At 38.2% G+C, this 21329-nt stretch overlaps 1 protein-coding gene across 2 annotated transcripts in view; it reads left to right on the top strand.

Moving 5' to 3' along the window:
- The first annotated feature begins 1658 nt into the window (after nt 1–1658).
- myo1f.L (myosin IF L homeolog) overlaps nt 1659–21329 on the top strand; it is a 39438-nt gene continuing 19767 nt past the window's right edge. Inside the window, 10 exon segments of one of the 2 annotated variants that reach the window (NM_001092572.1) lie at nt 1659–1744; nt 9980–10117; nt 14623–14712; nt 15619–15713; nt 18012–18099; nt 18861–18950; nt 19075–19206; nt 19356–19490; nt 19612–19744; nt 20775–20971. In NM_001092572.1, coding sequence (NP_001086041.1) covers nt 1742–1744; nt 9980–10117; nt 14623–14712; nt 15619–15713; nt 18012–18099; nt 18861–18950; nt 19075–19206; nt 19356–19490; nt 19612–19744; nt 20775–20971 — 1101 coding nt within the window. In that variant the 5' untranslated portion in view covers nt 1659–1741. 2 annotated transcript variants of the gene reach the window in all.

The following is a 21329-nucleotide window of genomic DNA, read 5'->3' as shown; positions in this document are numbered from 1 at the left end:
ACACACTAAATAACCAAATGGTTGGTGCTCATTGCAGGGATATCACTCATATGTGAAAAAAGTTGTCATATTGAGATACCCTTAAATCCATATACCTCCTCCTCCCCTGTGGATAACACAGTATCCCCCAGCATATGATTAAACACCTTAGGGGCCCCTAAGGCTAAGGCCACACTAGGCGATAGCGCCGCGATTTGACTCGCGGCGACTTTTCGCCGCGACTTTTAAGCCGCAATCGCTGGGGAAACTTTTGCGCTGGCGTCTATGGGGAATCGCGAAAAATCGCCAGCGTAAAAACACACGCGGCGATCTTTTCTCTACTGTCGCTCGAAATTGCCTCGCTAGGCGATTTTCGAGCGACAATAGAAAAAAGATCGCCGCGTGTGTTTTTACGCTGGCGATTCCCCATAGACGCCAGCGCAAAAGTTTCCCCAGCGATTGCGGCTTAAAAGTCGCGGTGAAAAGTCGCCGCGAGTCAAATCGCGGCGCTATCGCCTAGTGTGGCCTTAGCCTAACAATAATTTTCAAATGCCAACAACCCCCCAGAACAAATACCAGGCTCATGGAACCCCGAGGTGACTTCTAATATCCTCATATTTTTACTTATTATAATACACAAGTTTCAGTTAGTCATGTGACAGAAATGACATCACTAAGCTCCGATTATAACTGATGACATCATTTACAGGATATTCATGGCTCTTGTATATTATATATGACTATGTCTACAAGTATTTGTTCTGTATATGCAGTCTTTGAAAGGGTTAAATAAGTTACAAACCACGCGGTTTCTGTGACTTCTAAGTTCCTCCTTTCACTATTAAAGATCTCAGTAGGTGGGGGATATCCTAATTTCTTTACTATCAGGGCACAAAACAGATGCAGGTCATCTTCTGATAACAATAACAGTGTTTCTAAATGTAATTTAATGTTATTATATATGTAGTCCTTTTCTGCTGCTGAACTGATTTTCCCTTTATGGTACATATGTAATGAAATGAACTGATGAGATCACCTGACCAGAAAAACTGCAGCTCTAACTGTGATAGGAAGAAGTGTGGGAGTAAAAAACAGAACTTTCTTGTAATTGGCCCATGTGACCTGGCATGTATGTGTGCCCTTGGTTTGTTTGTATGCACTGTGAATCGTAGGATCCCAGGGGGCAGCCATTAGTACTTAAAATGGCAATTTTCTATTTAGGATTACCCAGTGGCTCATATTACTAAAAAAGTATATTATTATGAAAGAAGCATGGTTTTACATATGAGCTGTTTATGCAATATATTTTTAATAGAGACCTAGGTATTGTTTTCATTTAAAAGAGTGTACCTAGCACTGTTCATGATCATTTCTGCTTGCAAACTCCCCATGCAACTGTATTTCTTCACAATTTCGAGGCATTCACATGTGACTGTTTATAATAATACTAAGCAAATTTGTAGGAAATCAAACCTTTATATGAGATAAAAAGAATAAAAACATAACTTGGCTATGCCCCCTCAACAACTTTGATCTCTGCTATCCATCCTCTACAAACACACCCAACCCCAAGCATAGAAACTCAGAAAGAAGGAAGTGAGCAGCTTTGACAGAGAGGAACTGCTGCAATAATCAACTTGTCACTAACTGAAGACTGGGGAGAAATAAAATGACCCCACGTCAAACACTCTCTGGATTATGATGGATTATTGAAGAGGGTCCAGATTTTGGCAGCATAAGGAGGGTCTAAACTACAGTGAAAATGGTAAGATTCTTGAAGGGTGACACCCTATCATTTCACATCACTTACAGATAATGGGAGGGTGCAAACGGTTGCTGTTTGCAGATGGTGTCTTACAGTCAGGATTGATACTCTTTGGCTTGTACCAAGAACTGCATTATCTGTTGCTGAATTTCCCTTTGAATGTGGCAGACTTTCTGACAAATCTGTGTTGAACTTTTGCAGTATCTGTCATATCACCTATTATTACTACCACCACTATGCAGCACTGAGAAATGATTGTGCCTGCCTGCAACAATAAAATAGCACAAAATCAATGTTAGGTTTGAGGGCATAGACTTTTTTTTTATCTTCTGAAGCAGTGTTTTTTATTTTTTGTTTTAAGTGAACCATCTTCTTGCAAGCAAGTAGTGTTTCATGATGAACTGTAGACTGCAGACAAAATGAAAATGTCTCCTTTAACTCTCTTTCAATACTTTATACTTTAACACTTGCACAAATTACAAGAAAGTTGTTGTTTATTTTTTGTCATTAAATTGTCCTTTTTTGGAATATACCCCCTTTATATTCACCCCCTGAATAAAGCATATCAATAGATAGTTCATAGATAGATAGAGAGAGGCATGAATAGAGACAGAGATAGCTAGATGAATGGACACTTTGACATATACATTTTTACTTTTGCTGATTTAATCTGTGACTAAATTCATAACAGGAAACAGTTCATCTCTGCCTTAAATTCAAAGCCTCAGTGTTGACTATCAGGGTATATATCACCACCCTTTTGAGATATTTTGCAATAAATCCGTTACTTTTATCAGTATGCAGTATACTCTTACACAGTCCACTCGTTAATAATGGTTGCCTTTCATACACTGCCTCTTAATACAATTTCAGATTACAGTGCTAATAGAGTGCTAATGATCTACTTGCTGTAAAGCTCAATTAGTATGGGGACCACAGTTTTGTAATCTGCCTGCACAGCTCTGCAAGGAACTCTATAAGCACCACTTGCATTGTAACAGAGTCCTTAGTAGACCACTGAATTAAATGAGAAAATCATTTAAAGATTTTATTTCCATTTAAATTAACTTCTAGCATGATGTAGAGAGTGATATTCTGAGACAATTTGTAATTGATTTTCATTTTTTTTTATTGTTGGCTTTTGAGTTATTTAGCTTTTTATTCAGCAGCTCTCCAATCGGATTGCTAGGGTCCAAATTACCATAGCAACCAAGCATTGATTGAATAAGAGACTGGAATAAGAGCAGGGTCAGACTAGGCCAGCGGGACACTGGGAAAAAACCCAGTGGGCCCCAGCCCTTGTGCTCCCAGGCCGCTGATCTCACTCCCCAGAGGTGCTAAAGGTGGGTTTAATTTATACAATTGTGGGGAGGGCAGGTGGTGGTGGCCCTTGTAGGGGGTGTGGGGGCACAGCGTGGGGCCCCTGTACCCACCAGTCCGACCCTGAATAAGAGAGGCCTGAATAGAAAGATGAGTAATAAAAATTAGCAATAACAATACATTTGTGGCCTTACAGTGCATTTGTTTTTAAGAGGGGTTCAGTGACCCCCATTTGAAAGCTGGGAAGATTCAAGTGGACTTGTGAACCACCACTTTAATGGTTGCCTTTCATACACTGCCTTTTATGATGATTCGCTCCTTGTAAAGCTCAATTATTATGGGGTGCATCTGAGAGACCATAGTTTTGTAATTTGCTTGTATCACATTGCTAGAAACTCTACAAGCACCACTTGCATTGTATCAGAAATTAACTGCAGAGTCCTTAGTAGATCATTGAACTATCGGAGGAATCAGATACAGTAGATTTCTGCATTTTAAAGGGTTGTTCACCTTTAACTTTTAGCATTATGTAGAAAGACAATTTGCAATTGGTTTTCATTTTTAATTATTTGCGTTTTTGCATTATTTTGCTTTTTATTAAGCAGCTCTCCAGTTTGCATTTAAAGCAATCTGGTTGCTGGGGTCCAAATTACCCTAGAGACTGGAATAGGAGAGGGTCTGAATAGAAAGATGAGTAATAAAAAGTAGCAATAACAATAAATGTGTAGACGTACAGAGCATTTGTTTTTAGTTTACTATGTTTTTATTTGGGTTTTCATGTCAACAGTTCAATTGGCAATTTTACAGAGCATTGGTATAAAGGAAAAATGAAAGGAAAAGAGAAGAACGATGTGTCCAGATATAAAAAGTAACAGTAAAAGACGAGAAGAAGAAATAAAGAAAATTTAATAGTTACAGACTCTATGAATGTTTCAGTCATTTCTCTCTGGGTTGTCATACACTGTATTCAATAGACATTCATTCGTACTCTCTTAATAGATCGCCCTGTTGAGGACCGATTATTATGCAAAACTTGTTTTGTTTTTAGATGGGGTCAGTGAATTCAAAAACTAAAAAGAAAAAATGAATCCCAATTGAAAAGTTGCTTAGAATTGTCCATTCTATAACATACTAAAAGTAAGCTTAAAGGTGAACCACGCCTTTAAGGTTCTGCACAGTGGAAGATAGTTTTAGAGAAAGACACAGTGAGAAGAACTTAGGCGACAGAATCCAAATTTTATAATTGAACACTATATCAGCATTGAGTTTGCATGCATGGGTTTCCTCATACACTCCAAAAACATCCAGGCAAGTTAACTGGCTCCTGATGAAACTGACCATAGTGTGTGTTACAACATGTATTACACTGTAAACTCATAACACTCTCTGTAGAGCAGCGCTCCCCTGCCACACGGACTGGTTTAAAGGCCAAATTTTTTTCAAGGACTGGGGGGGTGGGTCAACTGTGAATGGCACTTAAATTTTGCAAGCGCCACGTTAAATTCGGATGCACACCGGCAAATTTTGTGTGCACCGTGTCAAATTTAGACTCGGCTCATCGGTCCAGTTCAAGTATGTCCGTGGTCTGGTAGTGGCCATGGCCGTCGGTTGGGGGCCCCTGCTGTAAAGCACTGCATAACCATATCAGTACTCAATAAATTAAGGGTAATTACTTGCAATAATTTTACAAACTACTAAATGGAGACTTAGCCTCATCTTTGTGGTGTAATTAGGCCCTCGCAAGCCCCACAGTGCAGGGGGCTCAAGGTGGCCGGTCCCTATAGCCCCAGCACTTGAAGGGACCTTAGCCAGAGGCATTTGCCTGATCAATGGCATCTGCCATCTGCCACCATCCAAAACCAAAACATCATGCTGTAGTCTGGACATGTACTGCCTGGAGTTGGACATGAGGTGAAGTGAAAAGGGGGTTAGATTGGGGAGGGGCCTCCAAAAATTCCTCTGCTGGATGGAAGTGCAAGAAAGTTTCTCTGCTGGTGGTCCCTGAAAGTTCCTCAGTGGGGGGGAGCAAAACATTGCATCAGCTACAACATTTACATTTACAGACTGGTAGTAGAACTATACAGTCCTCTATGTGACTGCGATGAGTTTGTTCTATTGTAAATTAAAAAATGTTAAGATTGCGTTGATTGCTGCTAGTTAGATGCTGCTAGCACCTCAAAGGTGAATCTTTATGCATAAACTGTTGTTTTTTAGTGCAGGATGCACACTCCTTGCACTTGCACATATTTGCGCCTGTTGCAATTGCAGCCGCCAAGTCTGTTCTAATGAATTCCACGCAAGTGCACCTATTGATGCAGGAGAACAATGAAGCTACTGACATGTCAAATTTGGGAGTAATCACAGGATTCCCACTGTTGGCTGCGTCAATAGATGCAGCAGACTTACTTCTAAAGATCAAGCACAGAAGTCATTTTTGTGTCTTGTTGTAAGATTTTCCTTCCAGTGCAAGACACAGAGCATAACCTGCATAACATATGCACGTGATTCTTAGGGCACAAGTCTACTCCTCCCTCAGGGAGAACACTTGTATTATCAGGGTTCCCCTATGTCAGTAGGCACACTTGATTCATTCAATCCCGCACTAGCAACTAGGATCTTAAAGGGGAGCTATCGCAAAAATGAAAATTTAATATAAGCTTCCTCATACTGAAGTACAATCAATCAATTAAAAATTCTGCATTGTTTCTGAAACAATCAAGTTTATATTCACTATTCTTCTCTCAGCATCAATTTCTCTTCATTCTGTCTTCATGCAGCAGTTGGGTGTCAGATGAATGGTCCAATATATCTTATAGGGGGGCTCCCTTTCCTGGCAGATGAATTAGAGGTCACTCAAATAACTGATTCCAGTACAAACAAAATCTAACAAAATAACTTTTGCACAAATCCTGCATGTAGAGAGACAGGATTTCTGGTGAGTTTTTCTGGGAGTTCCCCTTTAAATAAATCCTAATGTCCTCAAAACTTTTCCTGGTTTTTCTAATATGCAAACATATTACCTACTGAAGCATCACCTAAGCATCCTCATTTTGTTATTTCAGCCATGTAATAAGTGTCCAACAACACATGTCATTTTTACAGCTTGTTTATTTCTGAATACGCACTATAAGGCTGACACAATGGAACAGCTGAAGACTCTATTCAGCACATATATGGGATGCTCTGAACACGTAAAACAGTAAGGCACCATACTTCTGCATAATAACCTGACCAGTCACATTGCAGCCGTCAAATCAGCATTTGTGATTCACCAGTGTGAAACAGCTGTGAAAAAACAGTGCAGGATTGCAGTTGACAGTGAATTTTAAAGGACAGCTCGCCTTGTAAAAACATAGAAGTTATAGAACTTGCAAATGTGCATCATAAACCCTTGTGTAGAAACACAAGGGGAGGACTTTGATGTAGTTGGCCAGATTAAATATATTGCAATATATGGACAAACAAGTCCTGTTTTGTTAAAAGGGGAAGGCATTTTTAGTAGCTTAAAGCACAAAATGTTTCAATGTCCTTAATATATTGATAATCGGTTGAGTGCAGAGGAACTCTCGTATTCGTCCTTGTGTAGAAACTGCATTGGTGAAAAAAGTGTACAACTCATGCGACTTTTTACAGTCGCTGGTTTTCTGTAACATTGGTCACATTGATTCCAATGGATTTAAGCTAGAGTTTGTATATAGTAATTTCTTAAAAGCATGCATAATTTTAATAAGAAATAGAGAAATGTGAGCTTTTACAGACTCTATGTGCTAGTGGAGCTTAGTGCTAGGTTGCACATTTTTTTTAAATATTCTATGCTTTATAAATAAGTTAGCTATGTTACACCTAATTTAACTGAATTTTTTAGTTGGTACGAATATTATAGACTTATATCATAGACAATATATACAGTATATTTCAGTTTCAACATTTCCAAATCTATATGTACATAAAACACTATAATATAACGAAAGCAAATAAAACACAGAGAATAATATTTATTTCAGGGAAATGGTGCATTTTCAGAAGAAGGGATACTTCCCCTTTAACAAATTAGTTATCAAAATATAAAATGTAGGTTACCATACTAGGGCATTTAAAGAAGCATCTCACAGTTCAGGAAATACACAAATACTAAGTTTAATGACAGAAGCTATATTATGCCTATATAAAAAGTTGGCCACAAATCATTTAGACAATTTTTGTCCATCATACTAAATTCCTCAAAAATGTGAAATATTTACACCTTTACTGCTCATAGTAAAATAATTTCCACAAAGTTCCCAGCCAATCCAGTTTCTTCATTTGTAGTGCAGGACTGCAGTATAGGGTATAAGTATAGGGTTTGTGAGAGGCATGGAAGGAGCACAGAGATGGTCCATAGGGGGTGGTGGATGGATATAGTTTTAAGAGATTATTTATCAAAGGTTGAATGTTTTTTATAGATAGAATGAACTCACAACTCAAATGGTTTCTTATACTTGAATGGAAAAAAATAGATTCTTCAAGTTTGAGTTGTGAAACCTTAAAACTCTAGTGAATCAAGTTTTCAATAAAAAAACTTGAAACTCTCAAATTGATCGAGTTTTTGGCTCAAAACCATGAAAAAACCTCAAACATCATAAAGGCTATTAACATCTTAATATGGTTCAAGGGACCCCTGCCATTGTGGTGTATTTTCAGAGCTAATTCCATAATAATAATAATAATAATAATAATAAATCTTGAAAAATTCAAGTATATTTTAACCGGAAAATGTGAGTTTTGACCAAAAAAATAACCTCAAAAACTTGAATTCTTGAGGGGGGCTCCTTTTGCCTAGAAGAAGTATTAGAGCTCACTCTATTAAAATCACCAGACATCATGTCTCTCTACATGCAGGATTTGTGTAAAAGGCAGTTATTTTGTTAGATTTTGTTTGAACTGGAATCTGTTATTTGAATGAGCTCTAATATATCTGCTAGGAAAGGAAGGCCCTCCCATAAGATATATTGGATCATTTATCTGACACCCAACTGCTGCATGAAGACAGAATGGAGAGAAAAAGATGATGAGAGAGGACTAGTGAAGACAAACTTGATTATTTCAGAATATTTAATTGATTGTATTTAGAAAGTTTCTTACTTCAGTATGGGGAAGCTTATATTAAATTTTCATTTTGCAATAGTTTTCCTTTAATAACCAACCCCCTTAGTGTTCACAAACAGCACTGTCTGCATTCAACTGCACCAGTTTTAATTAATGAAGTGTTTTAGTTCTGCAATACTTTATACAATGCCCTACTTTGTTAGAGAAGCTCCTTTCTTCCAATCCCTTTGTTCTGTACTCTGAGATGGTTTGAATCCTAATTCTGTTCTTTCCAGGTAAGGAATAACTTCTCATGATAAACAGGGACATGTGTCAATCCATGTTGTTGCCACACTCATTCTCTGTCCAGACACAAGCACCAGTAACATGTTTAGCCATGCCCCTGCAGTCATCTGCAGATAGGGAAGTTGTGGGGGTGGGGAGAATGTATTTGTTAATTTGCAAGAATAAGCATGATTTAGAAAGGAACAGTTACTCTTTTCCAGACAGGCAGCCCACACAGTTGACAACTGGGCAGCAAATTGGCAAATGAGGTTTAATGTACCCTTAAATAAATACAAGGTTATGCACTTTCTAGTTATACATTGGTGTTGGGGACTCTGAGAAGGATTTGTAGGTTACTGTCAGGCCCGGACTGGCAATCTGTGGGTTCTGGCAAATGCCAGAGGGGCTGCTATAATGTGCAATAGAAAGTCAGTATTTAGTGGGCTGGTGGGGGCTGTTTGGGCCTCTATGTGGGCTGATTGGGCCTCTGTGTACCTGAAATGCCAGGGCCTACTTTAATTCTCAGTCCGGTCCTGGTTACTGTAGACGTTGCAACTTGATGCAATGTCTACTACTCAATGTCTACAATGTCTACATTTTGTCTTAACAAAAGGACATGGACTGAGGGATAAAACCATAGTTTTCCTACTTTATACTTGGGCATTTTAAAGACCTGCATCCCAGGTACACACAATCACAGGCTATGACAAGTAATCCTGGAACATAGTTATCTATTCATAGCCAGGTAAAAGAACACAATAAACATTTAACTTACCCACAAACACGCTGCATCATGGGATATGACGTTGATCTTCAGAGGTGGGTAAATATCTTGGATTTTGCAATCTACCTGAATGGACGTATTTCATTGCTATGGTGAATTGGTTTACAGGCCTATCAATCAGGAAAGGTGCATGCTTTTCTGTAATTTGGAGCTTTCTGTATAATGGATCCCATACCTGTATATGATAACCCGATATGCCTCCATAATGATCTGACATGTTGGCCAGTGAGTTAGCCTGGTGTGGTGTTCCATTTTTACTGGTTAGCTGTCATGTGATTGAACAAAATGCTAAGTTCACAGGTTTCCGAGGAGGCCCAACCAATCTCACCCAAGGGTCACGTATTTCAGTTAGAAGTTTATGTACTGAATGCGAAATATTGGTAAGCCCACTAATTGGCATGTGACAAGGTCTAAAGCACTGTAGTAAAACACAGTGAGGCTTACTGTATATACTAACACTGGATAAATATGCCCTATGGGATTTTGGGATTCTGTTGAATCCAACCTGGCCAAATTCGAACCCTATATAATTATTAGTATTTCCGCCCAGGGTGAGGGTTCGGATTCAGTTCAGTATTTGGTGAATCCATTCCCTGGGATTCAGGGATTCAACTGAATCCAGCTTTTCAGGGTTAAGCTGAATCCCTAAATCCCAGGGTATGGATAAACCTTCTTCTTTATAACATCAAAATGTATACATCTCATATACTGTACATAAAATAATTTAACACCAAATTATCCATCCTAATTTTACAAAAATCCTATATTCTTTTTTTTTGTAGGGAAGCAAGGAAAGGTACCACTGGCAAAGCCAGAATGTCAAGCAAAGTGGAGTAGATGATATGGTCCTGTTATCCAAAATCACCGAGGATGCCATTGTGGAGAACCTCAAGAAGAGATATTCAGATGATTACATATTTGTATCCTTTTGTGTTGTTATTTAGCATAGTCATAGAAGCACCAAACCTAGGCAATATTCTGGCAACTGTATATTATTCTTCATATCAAGTTATATACACTAAAATGTAAATACTAAGGGGCTTATTTATCATGATGTGGAAAAAACAGCAAAAACGGAAACCTTGCATGCATCATGCCAATTAGTTCAATTAAAGGAACTCATTGAATTGAAAAATTGTTGCTGGGCTGGTCCTTTACTTATATTACTTTTCTTGGCTGAAGTTATCAATACTTGTTTGGAACCTTTCAAGACTTAAAAGAATAAAAGAATAATGTAAAGCATTTAAAGGAATAAAAAAAAGAATCTCTAGGTAGTGGTATAAAGATATTTGTCATTACTGTTAGATGAAGCATACCAGCAAGGGGCCATAAATGAGAAAGAAAAACAGGTTATGAACTGAAAATATTGAATTGTCTCGAAAACCTATTGGTAACGCTAAATATTGAGAGCTTACACAATGAACAATCCCAAATTAAGTTGGTTGCTAATTTTTCATTATGGCATGAATATATATATAGTAAGAGAATGCAATATTGCCTTTAACTTTGAGATTAAGTTTGTCTCAATATAGCATCTGATAGCATATTCTGATTAATTGACAACATTTTTATAATTAATTTGAGTAATTAAATGTTTATTGATGAATTTGATGGGTTCCCTTATCATTATATCTGAGAGAGCCCCTCGCTTATTAAAATTATTAAATGTGACATTATTTTGACTGTTTAACACTACTGTTCCTTATAATTTTATAATGTTGTACATTTATTTCTAAAACATCTATTGTAGCTGCTCCAATCCCTAGGTTCAACATTTAACTGAATATTGCAATTTTACAATTTTATATTAAGACATTCCAGGTATTATTGGACTGTGTCGGTACAGGTATGGGACCTGTTATCCAGAATGCTTGGGACCTGGGGTTTTCCAAATAACAGATCTTTCCGTAATTTGGATCTTCATACCTTGTCTCCTGGAAAATTATGTAGTTACGTAGTTACAGTTACATAGTTAAAGCGGGTTAAAAAAAGACCAACGTCCATCAAGTTCTACCGTTCCAAATATATCCCTGCATCCATACATACACACACTGACCCCCTCCTTGTCCAAGAAAGCATCCAAGTCACTCTAAAAGGCATTAAAAGAATCAGTCATCACAACATCACCCGGCAGTGCAGTCCACAACCTCACTGACCTCACTGTGGAGAACTATAAGAAACAAGGGAAAGTTGTGCTCACCACCAATTTTTAAAACCCTTAGGCTGGTGTGCAATGAGGCTGTGACCACAAAATACATATAGATACAAGAGTCTTTTGCACTCAACCCATTATCAATATATTTAAGACAGAGACATTTTGTGCATACAGCTACTAAAAAATGCCTTACCCTTTAAACAAAACAGGGATTGTTTGTCCATATATTGCAATATATTTAAGCTGGCCAACTACGTCAAAGTCATCCCATATCTGGCCAGTCCTGCGCTCAATTTTCATCTGATTCATTAAGAACTCAATTGCTTCATTATACATTTTACAAAGGGACTAAGTTTTACCTGCAACTTACTTGCTGCTTTCAAAAGTAAAACTCTGAAACTTTGCTGCCTTTTTAATAGACAACAGTGGGATCACCTGACTATAGCTGGGAAGGGTGGGAGCTACAACATAGAGCTGGTCACTGCTTCTGTATAAACTATAATAAACAAGGGAAAGTTGAGCTCACCACCAATTTTTAAAACCATTAGGCAGGGGTGCAATGAGGCTGTGACCACAAAACACATATAGACAAATACAAGAGTCCTCTGCACTCAACCCATTATCAATATATTTAAGACATCTTGTGCATACAGCTACTAAAAGCAGCAATCGTACAAAAGTTATGGCCAACAAATAGTAGTCACAATCTCCAAATCTCAGAGATCTTATCAGTAGGCAATATAAATCTTTTAACCTGTCCAATCCACTGAATGGCCGATTGCCATGGTATGAAAATCTTTGTTACGTACAATGGCATCTTTGCGTGTATGGCCCGCTTAAGTGCATAATTGTAAGTAAGAGGAAAAGGATGATACACCGCTTCTTGAAGTAAAAGTAACTTTATTCAACCATAAAAAGTAAATTAAGGTTGCTAGAGTGCATAAGACACCTAAGATGGGAACACCCCTTAATTATAGGCTATGATTAATGCCATAACCTGTACTTTAAAAACTGTTTGAGGGAGTTAATTCTCAACTAGTATGTGGAGAATTTAAAAAAGGAAGTAAAGGATTAAGCAATTTTTCTGTATGTTGTGTAAACTGAAACACAAAATTCTACATTTTATTCAGATAGGAAAAGAACTGCAATTCTATTGGAGGAGTTGGCCTTCAGTTTGAATACTGCCTGAAACGTGGAGGCTAATTTACTAACATAAGTGCTAAATTGCATCAAAAATATCAATAGCTCTTTGCGCACATTCTATTTGATTAAATCTAATTGGTTATAGACTGCAGATTTAGTGCATACAGGGTTGGACGGGCCCGGTGGGCCTTGACCCTTAATGGGCCCCCACCGGGCCAGACCCCTCTCCCGATTGCATTCTACAAAAAAAAGTTATTTTAGGCATCGCGCTGCGCCATCTGCACATGCGCGTGGTGCCATTCACACAGACGCATGTTTTAGGGTCCATTTGCAGGTTTAAAAAAGCTGCAAGACCATCATTACCCATTTACTTGTATCACTTTGACTGGGAATGGATCAGTATGAGATATTGCTGTAAAGTGCTCTGACTTGTGGGTGTCTAAGTGAAACAGAAGCTGTGGTTTGTGTCTCTTAAACAGTGTCCTTAAATGGACAAGAGCAGTAGAGAGGAAGGAAGATGTGGCCTGCTTAGGGACTGTTACTTATAACTTTGTCACCTGAAATGGAAGAAATTACATATATATACACATATGAACAGATATAATCTATATATTCATATATATATACTGTATATATATATATATATATATATGTATATATATATATATATATATATATATATATATATATATATATATATATATATAAATATATATATATATATATATATATATATATATATATATATATATATATATATAGATATATATACTGTATATAAATGCCAAGAAATAATTGGCAAGCTTATTCATAAATAGTACAGTGGTGCAAGATGCAGAACACAATGTTTCAGGTGCAAAAGAGCCCTGTACTTAACACCTGCCATAAGAAAGCATTAAGTCCATGGCTTTTTAGAGCATATTGTCTACTCCACTCGATAACTTTGCATTCTGACTGGCACACAAGCTGGGGCATTCTAAGTCCTTTCTTTCTTTATGTATCCAGTCCATATGTATTTATTAAATGCTTTGCATTTTTCTATTGTAAAATTCAGACTTGTAAGTGGAAATGTAATGTGATTAGGGGTAGGCTGAATAGATAAGTTTGCTTCTAGTTGATACACAATTTGAAAAACTTTGAAGGTGTCTCCTAATTGCCACAATAGCAGCATGCAATTTATTGCTTTGAAATGTATAAATCCTTCTAATAGGTTTGTATATATCACCCTGCATATTGTTGCAGCATTCTCTTTGTTTTAGTGTACTAAGCCATATATTTCTGTTGCAGCACATACTTTATGGTCCATTTGCAGGTTATTTTTCCTATAGTATCATTGAGTTAAGCATTGCTCAGCTGCAATTCCCTATTTTGTGAATTTTTACTGCTATGCAACCATTTCAATAGTGATTTAAAAATGAGTGCACAATTTCCTTCCTCGAAGATGCAGGATGTGTGAGTGAGCACACTTTGTGCTGAGTGGTAAGTCACACACACAAACACAAGCATTCTATTGACGGTTTCAATTTGTCTAAAGAAGATTTAACCATCTTGATACACAGAGCTGGCATTCCCCATGCGTGGTGTCTGATACCACATAGTGTCTAGCGGTTAGACAAGATCTCTTCTCATGATAGCCAATATACCCTGTGTAATGTAATGAATTTGTTTTAAAGCCATTTTTAATCAGTAGGTAATATGACAGACCAGCTTTCTGTTGCTCTACATAGCTGTGTATCATTGAATCAAAATTGACCCCAGTACAGAAGCCTGTGGAACTCCATCAATAATTAATCACTGACAAATTCTTTGGATTGACATATAACTAAGAGTGGGAGCCTGTCTTCAGACACTTGCTAGAACTCAGTAACCATCTCTAAATTCTTAAATAAATATTTCTGCAGCTACCCTAGAGCAAACCCTGAGCACTGCTAATGATTCAAAAGCCATACAATACAATAATGAATAAGTGACTTAAAAATTGTCCCTAAAGGTTACCCATTTGCCCTAGACCTACAAGAGAGATGAGCAGTCTAAATAAAGATGACCATACACGGAACAATATATATTTTGGGTTATTTGTTCTCATTTTTATTTTGATATTTTCCTTAAAAAAAAAAAAAAAATCAGACATATATAGGTTCTGTCTTAATCTCAGTCAATCCATTCAAGCAGATGCCCTACTTTACTGAACGGGAGATTGAACTATATCAAGGAGCAGTAAGTATTTCCTCTACCTTTACTGTATTTTATTATTAAATAACATATTGTAGCAAATATAGAACTATAAGAGCAGTAATATAACTAGGGGGTGCGGTTGCAGGCCATTCAGCCAGGCCCCCCACCCCCCTCCAGAAGAGATTTTTTTGGCGGATTCATATTTGCGTGAACTGCCGGCGGGCCTGAGGGGGTGCGGACCCTGGTGCAGTCATACCGCCTGCACCCCCGATAGTTCCGCCACTGTTTATCAGCAGAAGTATGATACAGTATAAGGATTCTGTTTGTCTAAACAAAAGGGTTGGGATTGAGGCAAATCTAAACTAAATTGTGTATTAGGGGCATCCTGAATAGCTGCACTTAATAGGGCTCATTTTTAACTGCACTTCTTCCTGTGTAAAATAATTTCCATTAAAGGTACTTTTGTCAAAAAGGCTCCTCACACTTCCCTATAGTTTTGCTCTGCACTGCTCAGTTCTTCCTGCCTTCCTTTCTGAATCAAGCGCTGCTGCACCTTTTGATACCGACAAACCTAGAGCTACCACCACCTCCAGAACAGGTGGTAGCTCCAGGGTTCCCTCAGTGTCCTGTGCTGAAAGAATGGGGTGCACACATTACTCGCACAGCAAATACAAGAAATATATTAGACAGACTTCAAAAATATTCCATTTGTGACAAAGCGCAAATGCAATTGTGCTAATTTTGAAAAATTCCTGCAATTGTGGTAGGCACAGTTGCGCCAAGAGAATCACCCCATTGCACCTGCAATGGCACTGGAATTCTTGGAAAAAAATACTTTGCTCGCTATGCGTCAGTAAGTGAATGTGACCTGATATCTTCATATATTGATTATACTCTCTCTTTATATTGTACTGCATGAGACTGAAGCAGCTTTTATGTGTTTCTTAGGCTCAGTATGAGAATCCTCCACATATCTATGCTCTGACGGATAACATGTACAGAAACATGTTGATAGATGGTGAGAATCAGTGTGTCATTATCAGGTGGGTCGTTTTTCTAGAAATATAATTTGAAGAGTGTATTCAATCAAAGGTTAATCAAAATAATAAATATACACATTACACAGAGCTCATATAAGGACACAAAGCAGTGCTATGCAGTGCTATGTGGTAAGAGCCACAGTAGGAAGTAGAGATTACAGTCTAAGTGGGTGGCTGGCTAACATACAGGCACAAATTTGAGGGGGGAAGTGCACAAGGTAAAGGCATTGTCCAATAGGTACCAAGACTAGACACATGTTCTAGTGCCCTAAAAAGTAGACTTTTTTCTTGAAGAGATTGAGAGAGCACTCCTTCTATGTAGGAAATTCATGAGATTTCTTTGTATAAACACATTTATTTTACAGCGCTGTGCACTATGTCTAAAAATACATGTTAATAATAATAATAATTTTGGTTTTTAGTAAAGACCAGATCTAGGAAGTGACCATCCTTATGGGTTGCTGTATTTGTCCACTGCAGGAGACCAAAGGAGGTTGTTAGATGGAGTAATCGTGATAGCTGCAACTGGGAAGCGGCATCGATGTGACAATTGAAGTCACCAAGAATAATTGCAGGGCTGTCAAAGCATAGGGAAAAAAAAGAGAGCCAGCACTCAAAGTCAGAGAGAAATATAGCAGGAGATTTGGTAGAAGGAGGTCTGTAAATAACAGCTACCTGTGCAGTGAGAGAGTAGAACGGTTGACTTGCGTGCACCTCAAAAGAAGGAAACAAAAAGGAAGGAAGTGCACAGATTATCTTAAAGTGACAACGACGGTAGAGCAGAATGCCTGGATCCCAGTTTACTAAACAGGAAGGCTGTGGGATCTTCTGCTGTGGTTCCTTTTATTCACCCTTGCACTGCTACCCGTGCACTGAAACTTTGGGCAACTTTGAAAATCGAAGTGCCGCGAGTGCATTGGCGCTGGCGTTTTCACATTATAGCAGGAGGAAGGCAGGGGGAAGGCAGTTTGGGGATTGTCACCCAGCAGAAGCGGTGATTAGTCACCAGGCGATTAATCTCCCCGAATCTGCCCGTGTGCTAGCTCCCTTAGGGTATGGAGAGATCAGACTGGACCACTCCTGGACACAGGACTGCAGAATTAGAGCTGATTGCAGCTAGTTAACTAACAAATTAAATTACTCAGTGTTTCACAGGACCAGAACAGGGCAAGAGTGAAGATTTCTTCACAAAGATATCTTCACAGAACTACAAAGTTTGAGTGGGGTCATAAAATCAACTACCGTATATACCCGAGTATAAGCCGAGTTTTTCAGCATCCAAAATGTGCTTAAAAAGTCTACGGTACCCGACCCGAGTAGCTGAGATTTCAGTCACTTTTAATCATTCCTATACCAACAGTACATTTGGGGAGAGACTGCAATATCCCACAATGCCCTCTGTTGGTTATATGAAAGAATAACAGTGACTGCAATATCACACAGCGCCATCTGTTGGTTATATGAAAGAATAACAGTGACTGCAATATCACACAGCGCCATCTGTTGGTTGTATGAAAGAATAACAGTGCGCCCTCTGTTGGTTATATGAAAGATTAACAGTGCCTGCAATATCACACAGCGCCATCTGTTGGTTGTATGAAAGAACAACAGTGCGCCATCTGTTGGTTATATGGAAGAATAACAGTGACTGCAATATCACACAGTGCCCTCTGTTGGTTATATGAAAGATTAACAGTGACTGCAATATCACACAGCGCCCTCTGTTGGTTATACGAAAGATTAACAGTGATGGCAATATCAAACAGCACCCTCTGCACATGGTAGTGGGACAGTGGGACAATGCACACAGTAATCCGTTTGGCAATTCTCTGTCACCATCAACTTTGCAAAGAAGTCCGGTTGATCTCTGGGGGGGTCGCTTTGGCAGAATGTGCGCTGCTGGGAGACAGGGCTGTAGTTGTGTCTAGGCTTATACTAGAGTCAATAAGTTTTCCCAGTTTTCGTAGGTAAAATTAGGTACCTCGGCTTATACTCGGGTCGGCTTATACTGGAGTATATACAGTAATTTAGTGAACAAGAGAACATAGACATGAGCTATTGGAAATGAAAAGTACAAGGAAAAAATCTAGTGCAACAATTACCAAAAATAAATGCAAATATGCAGTATTCAGGGCGACAGTACAGATGGATTTGGAATAAATAGTGCAACAACTACCTGTAAATGCATTCTATGTGCCTGTTTCCATATGAGTATTGCTTCATACATGTTCATCATCAGTTCACATACCTTAATCAAAACAACATGCAAGATAAATATGTTTTTTTTTCTTGCCATTTCAGCGGAGAAAGTGGAGCAGGGAAAACTGTAGCAGCAAAATATATAATGGGATATATATCCAAAGTGTCTGGGGGAGGAAACAAAGTTCAGGTATGCAGTTTACTACAACTCCACGGATAGGTCACTTAGGGAGATAACACTAATAGGATTTGCAAAAGCCTGTTGCTATATGACACCTATATAAAGTGTAAATATGATTGCAGCTGGGTTATTTCTGCTGAGTAATGGGCATCCACATAATGACACAATGAAAAATAAAGTCCTAAAAGATGTGTAATATCTAAACTGATGCACAGAGTGTGCAACAATTTGCAAATTGAATTTAAAAGAAAAAACGTCATATGCTTCATATATTCATATTCTGGAAAGCAAATCAACCTATTCTACAGCAAATTTGATTAAGCAGGTCTGGAGCCTTTTATTACAACTGCATCCAATTAATATTTTTACTACTCATGGTCACTTGAACTAAGGCTCGGAGACCTCTAACCAATCCTTAAGATGTAGCAGGTCATATTATTTCATATTCTCTGTTTGCAGTCTAAATATATAGTCTCACATTCTCATACTAAGAGCCCAAGACCCACCATTTTGAGACATCCTTAGGTTTCTGGCATTTCAATAATAAACTGTAACCACACTACAGCAGCACTGGTCTCGGCTAGTCTATTTGGTTTATTGTTGTAACTGTTTGCCATAAAGCCAAGCAATATTATGTCTAGTATAGCAATGAAGAATACAAAGAGATCAAAGAGATATTCTGGATAGCAGGACATACTAACCAGGAAGTAAGCAGCTCTCAAGACAGAGGGCTATCCTTGTACCACTGACCGTATTCCTATGTCTTTCAGCATGTTAAAGACATAATTCTCCAGTCTAACCCTCTACTTGAAGCATTTGGTAATGCCAAGACTGTCAGAAACAACAATTCTAGCCGATTTGTAAGTCTTTTAATCATTTTTGGTTGAGACATATTAACATGTATAGATTAGCAGAATTATAGAGAAAAGCTATAGTAGTGGAAATCATTGAACAATCTCATACTTCTCTTTTATTTTATCTCAGGGTAAGTATTTTGAGATCCAGTTCAGTCGTGGCGGAGAACCAGATGGAGGCAAAATCTCCAACTTCCTCCTAGAAAAATCCAGAGTGGTCAGCCAGAATGAGAATGAGCGCAACTTTCATGTCTTCTACCAGGTGAGGATCCGGTGGTGTAAAAACTAGGCAACCTAGAGATGCTGTCATGAGATAACATTTTGTTTTTGAAATAATTCGTTTTTTTCTCAAGCAGAATTCTGTGAACAAGTACATCATTGGTATGCCAAAAATTTTAATTGCCTTTCTAGATGATTGAAGGGGCTTCTGATGAGCAACGACAAAACCTGGGAATCATGACAGCAGACTACTTTTTCTACCTCAACCAATCAGAAACATATAAAGTTGAAGGAACAGATGATAAGAAAGATTTCTATGAAATGTTGGTGTGTAGTCTATAAACATTCTATTACCACACAATCACATTGTAGTTATGCAAACTCTTTCCTCATCAGTAACATATTTTCTTTTCACTCCATGGGACCTTAATGCCTGTTCTGGACTCAGGAAGCCATGAAAGTTATTGGAGTTTCTGCAGAAGAGCAGCAAATGGTACTCCAGATAGCAGCTGGCATATTGCATTTGGGCAATATCAGTTTCCAGGAGCAGGGAAACTACGCAAAAGTGGAATGTCATGACAGTGAGTGTGGCCTATATTTTCCTTAGCATTGGAAATTCATGAAATGCAGACCACGAAGCATCATTGCATGTCAAAGAAAGTGGACTGAGCCAGTTCAGCTATCACATAACAATGTGGTCCATTAATAGGAGGCACATGTAACTTGTCTTGTCTTTGCATGGTTATTTGTGAAATAGTTGACACCATGGGGCAAATTTACTAAAGGCAAAGTGTCCGTCGCTAGCCAAAATGCGCCAGAAATCCAATCCGCAGGCACATTGCCAATTTACTAACAGGAGTAGAGAATTCAATTCATTAGCAAAAGAGGCTGTCACTAGTGCAGTTTCACGCCCTTTTACCAGGCGTATTTTTGCTCAGACAAGCGATCATTACTCCACAAATTCACTAAAGTGCGAACTTTACAAAACATCACCTCTTTCGCCAGCGTTTCCTTCACCAGCTTAGACATGGCGAACTGATAAGATGAAGCTACATCCTCCTAAATCTTATGTCAGTGACATCATATCCTGTATGCAGAAAAGTCATAAAAATTATTAAAAAACACTTTGTATTTAAAAGTTGTAACTATTAAAAAATTTAGTTTTTGTTTACCATTTGGCGGCATGCCACATTTGTTTTAGGGTGGGCTCATGTCTCTTTTGCCTTTATTTTGCTTCCTTGAACATTTATAATAATAAGTGGCCACTTCAAATATTTGTACCAACATTTCTAATAAAGACGTATATATGACATATATGGACCCACCCTATTCAAATTGACTAAAGTGCAAGCGTACTAACGAAGTTTCACTAGGTAGAAATGACCGTTAGTGAACGTTCACTATTAAATGCTCGCGCTGACGAATTAATTCTAGGCTAGTGAAACGTTACCAACGTTCAGCTGCAGAGATACAACTTGTATTTCAGGGAATTAGCATAGCGGTAGCGAATTTGCACCAGGCGAAGTGGCGCAAAGTGTGGCGAAGCCATCACAGAAGATAATTTGTCCTTTAGTAAATTTGCCCCCATGTTCCTTTGTCCCTGTATTTCAGTACTGGATTTTCCAGCCTACTTGCTGGGTATACAAAAGGAACGTCTTAATGACAAGCTCACCAGTCGGAAAATGGACAGTAAATGGGGTGGACGCTCTGAATCAATCACTGTCACGCTGAATGTGGAGCAGGCATCCTACACCCGGGATGCTCTATCTAAAGCTCTTTACTCGAGGGTCTTTGACTTCCTGGTGGAGGTGAGACAAAAGCAACTTTGAATGTTCTGGTGCTGTTGTACTAAGAGGGATAAAAAGTGTTTGAAGTAACTTAAGTGAAAAGAACAAAACTAAACTAATACATAAATAACCTTTAAAGTAGCACCTTATATTAAAGGGGTAGTTCACCTTTTAATCAGCTTTTGTTATAATTAATAAAGTTGGTAAAAGATCTATATTTTTTAACATTTTCAGTTTTTTAATTATTTAACTTTTGGTTCAGCAGCTCTCCATTTTTGATTTTCAGCAAATATCTGGTTGCTATGGTCCAATTTACCCTACCAACAAAGCCATAGTTTTAGCAATACATATGCCATATTTAATATATATCATTTAATTT

Source organism: Xenopus laevis, chromosome 1L (assembly GCF_017654675.1).
Source record: "Xenopus laevis strain J_2021 chromosome 1L, Xenopus_laevis_v10.1, whole genome shotgun sequence".
Taxonomy (NCBI): domain Eukaryota; kingdom Metazoa; phylum Chordata; class Amphibia; order Anura; family Pipidae; genus Xenopus; species Xenopus laevis.
Note: the sequence above shows the minus strand (reverse complement) of the source record. Positions and strands in the feature narration are given on the sequence as shown.